The sequence below is a fragment of the Oncorhynchus mykiss genome, chromosome 12 (genome assembly GCF_013265735.2).
Source record: "Oncorhynchus mykiss isolate Arlee chromosome 12, USDA_OmykA_1.1, whole genome shotgun sequence".
NCBI lineage: Eukaryota > Metazoa > Chordata > Actinopteri > Salmoniformes > Salmonidae > Oncorhynchus > Oncorhynchus mykiss.
This window is the reverse complement of record NC_048576.1, coordinates 22,924,693-22,935,208: the sequence shown is the minus strand read 5'-3', so window position 1 is coordinate 22,935,208 and position 10,516 is coordinate 22,924,693. Positions and strand designations below refer to the sequence as shown.

The 10,516-nt window shown below is 40.6% G+C and overlaps 1 protein-coding gene across 1 annotated transcript; it reads right to left on the bottom strand.

The window, feature by feature from the left end:
- Positions 1-614: 614 nt before the first annotated feature.
- LOC110539133 (avidin-related protein 1-like) lies at positions 615-1,884 on the bottom strand. Its single transcript, XM_036937234.1, has 4 exons — positions 1,731-1,884; positions 1,335-1,548; positions 1,038-1,158; positions 615-858 (listed from the first exon to the last, which is right to left on the bottom strand). The coding sequence occupies exons 1-4, from the start codon at positions 1,794-1,796 to the stop codon at positions 825-827; spliced, it is 435 nt and encodes a 144-aa protein (XP_036793129.1). The 5' UTR covers positions 1,797-1,884; the 3' UTR covers positions 615-824.
- Between the last annotated feature and the right edge of the window lie 8,632 nt (positions 1,885-10,516).

Sequence of the window (10,516 nt, the reverse complement as noted above, 5' to 3'; positions counted from 1 at the left end):
TGGTGCCTAAAGGAAACAGGCAACTTTACTGGTGATTAATGTATTATCAATGCACAACATTCTATTGAGCAGTCATTCCATCTTCTGGGGCAACAAGTTGACAAGCTACATGTAGGCCTAATTATAAATTGACAAATGTACAAAATATGGCCTACCTGAAATTTCAATAAGTAGAAAGTTCTAAATTAGGGGTTAAGGTAGCCACTAAGAGTATCAACAAAAGTGGATTGACCTGCACAGGGAGCCTACTTTTTGAAGTATTTGTTTGACCATCACATGAAATCACACAGCACCCATGATATGCAATACTGGGCCTGCACAACCACAGCAAACTGGATAAGGTGTGTACATGCCACAGTCGCCCATCCAAAAACTACACCGGGAGACAAGCTTTTTCCAGTCATTGTAAACAGGATGGTCACATGCAACAACTCAAGTAGACTACACAACTAACCTGACCAGTACAGGAAATTGGTGTGCATGTAATAGTGGTCAAGAGGTTTATTACCTTGGCATAGAAACCTAAAGCTCTGTAATGTCTTAAACAATAGTTTATCCCACCCATGTTCATTTGACAGACCGTTTGTTGGAGAATAAACCCAAACATATCCCCATCAGAGTTTAAACTTGTATTTATGTCAGGCAAGACAAGGTAAATAACACATTTGTATTCAGGAATTGAACAAGTTACATAATTTATTGCATGGATGAGAGAGCAACCCAGGGAGTATAAAACAGATTATTTCTACAGAGAGAGTTCAAAAGAAATTCAGTAGAGGGCAGCAAACCAAATGCAGCAGTCAGATGATCAGTACATTCTGCTTTCAGGAAATGAAGACGAACGTATCCTCTCCCATCCTAATGATAAAAGAATGTCTAAAACACAAGTGGAATACAAATATGGTGCTAAATTATCATTAAAAACATTGAGTATACCTCTGTAGCTCTCATGTCAGTAGGCTTTTAGTGAAGGGCAATTGTATTCTACAGTAACATCCCCCCCCCCTTATGCTAAGTAGTGAGGAGCTGTAGGTTACCTGGTACTCTTCCAGTTGTCTGCAGAGCATGAAGCGACAGAACGCATCATCCACAGGGTTTTCAGCACTCGCATCCCATCAGGCAGTTGGAAACACTGACCAACCCAAGAGCTACAGGAACCTGGGGGTGCATGGCATTTGACCAGTCACATCTATTGTTACAGTCAAGGTAATTCAGATTGAAACAAGGGCCACGTTGTGGAAAGTTGGAGAGAAGTGGTGCAAGAAGTTAGAGGCATTTCTTATCTAAATATTGCACAACATTAGACCTTGCTGAACACTTCAAGGTTTACACACCTGCCTCCCATAACACAGAGAACGCCACAGAGGTTTGCAGACCCCGATTACTAGTCACACCCAGTAGTTTGGCCTGGTGTTCTGGACCCGTGACTCCTGGAGCAGTCTCCACTGCACTCTGATAACAGCCTCGGAGCTCAGAACCGACCGCCTCAATATCAAGCACAGAGCCCAGCTCATTTCGCCACACTCCCGTCACATTGCATGGGATTGCCTGGGAGAACACATGCAAAATAAGGTCACCACTGTGTCAATAACAGCAGATACATTTCATGACATAGTATATCTAAAACAGGAAGTAAAAGCAAGTCTCTGATTTCTACCTACTACTTGATCTATATTTGTTACACTGCTCAAATTGTAATAGTGGAGCCCACTGATTAATTATATGTTTACCTGAGGAAGCAGCAGTCCCAAAACCACAGCATGGACACTGATATACTTTGCAACAAAGCTCACCATGTTTGATTATTTCAAGTTGCTTTACTGAATAGCTCATTCCCTTCTTATACTGATTTACCAAGTTACAATACACTCCCCCAAACCAATCAGCACCTGCCCTTTCTAACAAGACTTAATTGATGAACAGGGTGTAGATCTCAATAGTTAAGCTGTCACTTCTTACCAGCAATTACAAGTAAATGCATATTGAGGAAAGGAGAGGAAAAGAGGACTATTGAAATGCACCCCTAATTTGAACATTTGCAGCAGGTGTTTCCTCTTTATCAACACAAGTCCTCTCACAAGAGTTTCTAGTTTATTGGCTGTAGGTTAACCGATTGGCCAATGAAATGTACACCCCTGTCTAGACAATTCTCACACATGAACCAGGTTGCCATCCAAACTTTTATGTGAGTTAAGTCAGAAATATCAAAAAGTTATCCAATATCCAAATGATGATAAATGGATTTTCACATTTTCATTAATAAACCCCATACCAGACACTCTCCTATGGTTATATTCTACTGAAGGCTTGATGTGTAAATGTGTCAGTCAGAGTAGAGCATTAAGCACATTGTGAAAGCAATAAAGTTTTGCCAGTCACCTTATGCAATCAACACCATGAGAGAATCTCAATTGCATTCTCCTAGCGTCCTCTCGCCTCGCCTCATTCTCAAAACCCATTGGATGAGAAAGCCAGAGGTCCCGCCCCTCTGACCTTATCCTTCAATTGAGCTTTGAGCAGTAGGAAGGTGTCTTGTCTTTGGCTATGCCGGATTAAATTATATGACATTCTATTCTATAAAATAATTTTCACGCAATTAATATTACCTGATTGAGCTAATCATGTAAATGTAATTAACTAGAGAGCCGGGGCACCACAAAATAATATTTATAGAGCTGCTATCTTCCGAATAAACTCTTAAAGACCTAGTAATATTTTACATCAATAGCAGTCAATATTAATCCTCACCTTAATTCCGTCTCATCTGAAAGTTGTACATTCTTGGTTATCTGCACGATCCCTGGCTAGCAAGTAGAATCAGCAATACAAAATGTGGTTTAATTATTTATTTGCTAAATACCTAACTAATCACACAGAATTACACAAACACATCATTAATCATACCTTGATTACAAATTACGTCATAAAGGAAAACATCCCTGGCGGGCGGAACAGATATGACAGCTGGTTACACAAACGAAAAGGGGCTGGGTTTGAGTGAAAGAGCGGGAAGACGGAGGGACACAGGGAGAAGCTGTGCTATCGTAAATACAGAATCTTATGCATTCTAAATTACCGCACATTTGGAAAAGGAAAATGCAATAAATATTTACTCTGAGCTGCGCTTCAGTAGGCTGGTGGAAGATGGAAGGCCGTGTTGCCCAACCGAGTCCTTTGTCTTTTGAAGAATATCTCTGCTGGTAAATTGGATACGTTGTAGTAACGTCGTTGTGTGGTAGACGGAATACTCTTGTCAGTTCCTTCCGAACCTGCGTTTGCAGCTGCTGTTGCTAACTCAACGGCTAGGAGGTATCACTTCTGTAGTGAATAAGAGTTCAAAGTTCATACCATTCGCAACCAAAGCTCACGCTGATGTTGGCTTCTTCTGTAGTTATTATCTGAACCATTCTGACATCGGACCGTCGTCCTCATATCCTCGGAACAGGAGGTTATATTGTCGTCAAGGCTTTATATAGGAAGGGAGAGGAGGGAGTGTTTTAAAAGTTTTATAGCCCATGTCCCTTCACAGGGGTGGGCCACTGATTGAGCAGAGCCCTAACCTTATGAAAACCCAAATCTCACATTTTAGAAGCTAAAATCACATTTCATCCCATCACAAATAATTTCATATTCAAAGATTTAAATTGAACAACAATTCCATGTGAATCCGATAACTCTGATGTGTAGACTTTCCACCGTAGAGTTTGTCATCTTATCATTGATGAGAATGTCCCAGATGGCACCCGAACTGACATCATATTCAATAAGTACCAACGCATATGTTCCATTGGTCGGATTACCAGAATATAGTTCATTTCCCCCCACCTTCGGATTTTCCCAGAATCTCTATGTTAACCAAAGGGGTTTGCAAATGTAACATCAGTAGGGTAGAGAGAGGAAAAAGGGGGGAAAATGTATTTATGACTGTCATAAACCTACCCCCAGGCCAACGTCATGACAAAGGAGTATGCTATTTAGATTTTCCCATGACTTGCCATATTCTACCCCACCTCAAGAACTGTGACTTTTGATTGGATATTTACACTATTTCCACTAACATTCAATATCCTGTAATTTAACTGACAGAAATTACACACTATGGTTTTATGGTATTGCATCAAAAACCTATATTTTAATGAGTGAAACACACTAGACTGGCCTCACATGGGGTAAATTATTTAATTAGGATGATCAAACTTTATTGCTTTAGGTGTGTGTGTGTGTGTGTGTGTGTGTGTGTGTGGTGGTGTGTGTGTGTGTGTGTGTGTGTGTGTGTGTGTGTGTGTGTGTGTGTGTGTGTGTGTGTCCGTGCGTGCGTGTGTACCAGACAGGTTCCTCTCAGAAACAACACATTACTATCAGTGATGGAGTTACAGAATCGTGTGAAGCTGGAATACTGAGATTTTTGTTTATTTTTATGTGGTAGTTTAGTTACATTGTCTTTCGATACTCAAAGACGATCTTCAACAGATTAATTATGCAGATTAGTTTATTTGAACTATCAGGCATTCTGTGTCTATCCATGTTTACAGCAGGTAGGCCTATACCACCATTACTCAAGATACATTTTCGCATACCTCAGTGATATAACATATTTATATTATGATTCTTGTTTCATAAACTTCAAATTTTCACTCTAATTTTGTTGGAAATGTTTTTCTGGAGCTCCACAGTTGTCAGAGCACCTTGGTAACCAGGCACGGAGGGCTCTCCATCAAGCAGCATTGAGCAGTGTGGGCGTTCAACACTCATGACAGAGGTGTTCCTCCAGTAATCAAAGCCATTGATCCTGGCATCTAAGGGTCATACAAGGCCATTGATTAGGCTAAACCAGAGGGATCCTATAATAACCTGGACTCTGAACTCTTGTTGTTTTTCACTGATTTGCCAGGCACGTTATTCTGTACTTTTCCTATTTTTTTTGTCATCTTCAATGATTTTTATTTGTTAATAAAGCTGCATATACGACCCATATAGGCACAGATTTGTTATTGTAATATAATCCACTGAAAATAATGACATGAATGGGTGCCACTGACGTACCACTAATACTATAAATATATATATATTAGTTGTTTTTTTGTTAGGGTCTGAACGTTGGGCCCCCTCCCCAATATGAACACGTCATAAACCATGACAAAATGTTTAGATTTACAGTAAATTAGCTTTAAAACTGCAACATTTTCTCTCAGCCTCATGGCAAAATATATAGATTAGCAGGAAATTAGCTATACATCTCAATATTTTCTCTCTGCCCCATGGCAAAATGTGTATAATTGCAGACAGTTAGCTATTTTCCGCAAAAACAACAAATTACAAAAACCTTGCGGGGGCCTTGTGAAACTGTGTGATATGCCACCAATGGGTGTAAGCAAGATTGCATACATATTATGATTTGTTATCAATTTTCACAAAAGACAAGATCAGTGCCCAAGCACATAACATTCAAGTAATAACTCTAAATACAACCTTCGGTTTACACCAGTTTACATCAGATTTGCTCCCCCTTATTTATTGTGACTGCTCAAGAGTGATGTATTGGTAGCTATTTGTTGCATCTTTTTGTTTCAGAACCAGGACTAGACTAGGGAAATACTGTTGGAACCACCCTGAAGCCACACACTCATGATGAGAGCAGCCGCGGATTCCTCCCCACTCAATAGAGACGAAGGTCATGAGAGCGCACCTCAGCAGTGGGAGGTTGATCCCCAACCGTTGCCATCAACTGTTGTCGATGATACTCCGCTTTTAAATCCCCCATCTTTATCCCGATGTATGACTCTTCTTCCGGATGCTTTGTACAGAGGACGACAGAATCCGAGAGGAGAGTGGTATGATAACACGGTGTACAGCAACGGCGACCATCACAACCAACAAATCGTTTCGATTAATACATATGAGGACCACAACGGTATATATCAGACTCAAGTAGAAGAAATCCCTAGGAATTCAGATGTCGAGGCGCACGATTTCGAAAGTCAGTGGGATCATTCTGAGTTCGATCACAGAAACCTTACACAGAAAACATAAGTGCGACACTTGGGAGATAAATCACCATCATAATAGTACCAAGACATTATGTCCTATTAGCAAGAGTATCCCTTATACTTCAGGTTGAGTCAGCGGAGAAGTCACTTTGATTTTTGTTTGACATTTGATATCAAATCAAAGGAACAAGCTTGCCTTTTATAATGTGCAAAATGTCAATATTTACAGCTGCAATATGTAACTTTTTGGGCAAACCAACGAAATTCACATAGACATTTTTGTTATAGATCTGTCATTCTCATTGAAAGTCTAAGAAGGGGTATATTTGTTCTATGTGCGCTTTTTCTATGCTTCCGGTTCTTAAGTTTCATTTTTGTGTCTTTTACTTTCAGTTTTGTATGCCAGCTCCAAACAGCTGAAAATATATTTGTAGTTATGGAAAGACATTTCACAGTGGTTTAGATGGTACAATGATTCTCTACACTATACTTGCTTGTTTTGTCACATAATCTGAAATTAAGCAAACCATTCAAATTTTAGCAACCAGGAAATGGTGAAGCGATTTCTACACCGTGCATCTTTAATTTAACACTTTTTCTTGGTTGTTTTACATGGCAGGCTACACCGCCTTCTTGAAATTATGAATATTAATAAATGGCACAATCTGGGATATGTCATGCTGTTCAATTGTCTTATAATGTAATATAGTATAGACATATATTCCTGAATAATAACATATACATTTCTGATGAGGAGTGGCGATTTTAGTAAGTAAATCCTGGTGGGGCAAACCAAAAAATATATACAGGTATTTTAAATGCATGCCAGCAAAGCCACTACACAACACAACACTGAACAATACATGAATTGCACTATAACGGTGACAAACGGTGCCCACAAACTGTTAGGGCTTACATAAAGCTGTCCCAACAGCAGAGCGTTCTTTTCAGCACCATGGAGTGAATCTTTATCATTGCTACACCTGGCTATCAGCGGAGCCTTGTATGGCAGCGAAACAGTTCATTCAGCATCATTCACCATTTGTGAATTGATTGCCCCCCATCTAGCGTCAGAGTATGTTCTGTTAGGTGACCTAAACTGGGATATGCTTAACACCCCGGCAGTCCGACAATCTAAGCTAGATGCCCTCAATCTCACACAAATCATCAAGGAACCCACCAGGTACAAACCTAAATCTGTAAACAAGGGCACCCTCATAGACGTCATCCTGACCAACTGGCCCTCCAAATACACCTCTGCTGGCTTCAACCAGGATCTCAGCGATCACTGCCTCATTGCCTGTATCCGCTACGGATCCGCAGTCAAACGACCACCCATCATCACTGTCAAACGCTCCCTAAAACACTTCTGCGAGCAGGCCTTTCTAATCGACCTGGCCCGGGTATCCTGGAAGGCTATTGACCTCTTCCCGTCAGTTGAGGATGCCTGGTCATTCTTGAAAAGTAACTTCCTCACCATTTTAGATAAGCATGCTCCGTTCAAAAAATGCAGAACTAAGAACAGATATAGCCCTTGGTTCACTCCAGACCTGACTGCCCTCGACCAGCACAAAAACATCCTGTGGCGGACTGCAATAGCATCGAATAGTCCACGCGATATGCAACTGTTCAGGGAAGTCAGGAACCAATACACACAGTCAGTCACGAAAGCCAAGGCCAGCTTCTTCAGGCAGAAATTTGCATCCTGTAGCTCTAACTCCAAAAAGTTCTGGGACATTGTAAAGTCCATGGAGAACAAGAGCACCTCCTCCCAGCTTTGTATTCAACCTTTTCTGACCCATGGTGTTGAATGTTTATCCTTTTAAACTTGGAAAAGAGACCCTTAAACCCAGACTTGGACTGCACACCCGCTCCACTGAATAGCAAGCTAGTGATTGCTTTGCAATGCTTGCAGTTAGACACTGATTCACTTTCAACCCACTCATTGTTGAATTTGCGATTTCCAACTTGTTGTATAATATTTATGTCAAATGGCCGATTAGCACCGATTTGTTTTATCTATAATTTCTCTTCATATGACAAGGATTGAAAAGGATTTGCCAGTAGATTGTCAACTTGATGCATGCCGATGACTGCTTGACTAGCTTGCTAGCTAAGATCTTGAAAGTATAATGTTGACATGATCAGCACAATCAAAGCTACCGTAGATATAACCATCATTTTATCTGTGGCCAATGACCTTGAGCCTTCTTGGATGGGCACTTCTAATGTAAATCTATGGCAGCACCCAAGGGGCTTGAATTTTCGAGCTCTCCCATAGATTTTGTGGTGACATAGTGTCCCCATGAGTGACAGAACACTGAGCCAATCACGGCGGAACTAGAGAACATTACCAATCTCTATGCTCCGTATTTTATGTTGGCTGCAGCACAGAAAGCACTGAGCTAGGTTGAAATACCTGTATTGTGGAGCTGCCTTAATCAAGAAAGCAAAAAAAGAGTTTTTCTGCGGCTTTATTAACTCAATGATCTTTTTTTTTACATTGTTTGCAAACTGGTATGTGACACGTATCAATTCCAAAATAACATTAAATACAGAAAATAAATGTATATATATATATATATACAGTGCCTTCAGAAAGTATTCAGACCCCTTAACTTTTTCCACATTTTGTTACGTTACAGCCTTATTCTAAAATAGATTAAATGAATAAAAAATCCTCAGCAATCAGCACACAATCACATTTACATAAGTATTCAGACACTTTGCTATGAGACTCAATTGAGCTCAGGTGCATCTTGTTTCCATCGATCATCCTTGAGATGTTTCGACAACTTGATTGGAGTCCACCTGTGGTAGATTCAAATGATTGGACATGATTTGGAAAGGCACACACCTGTCTATATCAGGTCCCACAGTTGATAGTGCATGTCAGAGCAAAAAACCAAGCCACGAGGTCAAAGGAATTGTTCATAAAGCTCCGAAACAGGATTATGTCTGGGGAAGGATGCCAAAAAACTGTCTGCAGCATTGAAAGTACCAATGAACACGGTAGTCTCTTCCATTTTTGTGGTAATGCTGCAATTAGTTGGTTGTAATTTTGGGTAGAGCAGACATTTGTCATGACGCCATTTCAGGTCCCAACTTGCAGACTTTTTTACGTGTTGCTGTGCGTTTTGTTGCCAACCTTACTTTGCTACCTGACAACTTTACGGTTTTTACTTTTTAATTACCGTTTATATTTTTGTTTTTTCCCTCACTCAACTTTTTTTCATTAAACTTTTTCACTCCGGACGCTTTATCTGGACGTGGTTCGTCAGGACCTCCAACAGCCAAAGCTAAGTAGTAACATTAACATGATGCCTTCTAATTGCAGTCCCTGTACTCATAATATACAGGAGAACGACCGCCTTACCGCGAGGATAGCTGTGCTGCAAGCCCAGCTTCAGACGCAATCGTTAGGCAAGGGTAATTTCAGTGTAGGAAAGCATGAAACAGGACATCTTTCTCACGGTTTCTGGAGGGAAATGCTGTAGGAATGCTCAACCAGTGTCCAGCAAAGACAGAAACTTTCAACCGGTTTTCCCCATTAAGCAACGAGTAGGAGTCAGAGACAGAACCTTCTCTTGTCTCAACTCCTCCCGTTACGGGGTCTGAGATGCCGAAGCTTCCCACCATTAGCTCTGACAAATTGAAAACCCTAGTCATTGGTGAGATTGGCCTGACTGAAACATGGCTTAAGCCTGATGAATTTACTGTGTTAAATGAGGCCTCACCTCCTGGCTACACTAGTGACCATATACCCGTGCATCCCGCAAAGGCGGAGGTGTTGCTAACATTTACGATAGCAAATTTCAATTTACAAAAAAATACCAAAATGACTTTTTCGTCTTTTGAGCTTCTAGTCATGAAATCTATGCAGCCTACTCAATCACTTTTTATAGCTACTGTTTACAGGCCTCTTCGGCCATATACAGCGTTCCTCATTGTGTTCCCTGAATTCCTATTGGACCTTGTAGTCATAGCAGATAATATTCTAAGTTTTGGTGACTTTAATATTCACATGGAAAAGTCCACAGACCCACTCCAAAAGGCTTTCGGAGCCATCATCGACTCAGTGGGTTTTGTCCAACATGTCTCTGGACCTACTCACTGTCACAGTCATACACTGGACCTTGTTTTGTCCCATGGAATAAATGTTGTTGACATGGAATAAATGTTTTTCCTCATAATCCTGGACTATCGGACCACCATTTTATTACGTTTGCAATTGCAACAAATAATCTGCTCAGATCCCAACCAAGGAACATCAAAAGTCGTGCTTTAAATTCACAGACAACACAAAGATTCCTTGATGTCCTTCCAGACTCCCTCTGTCTACCCAAGGACGTCAGAGGACAAAAATCAGTTAACCACCTAACTGAGGAACTCAATTTAACCTTGCACAATACCCTAGATGCAGTTGCACCCCTAAAAACTAAAAACATTTATCATAAGAAACTAGCTCCGTGGTATACAGAAAATACCCGAGCTCTGAAGCAAGCTTCCAGAAAATTGGAACGGAAATG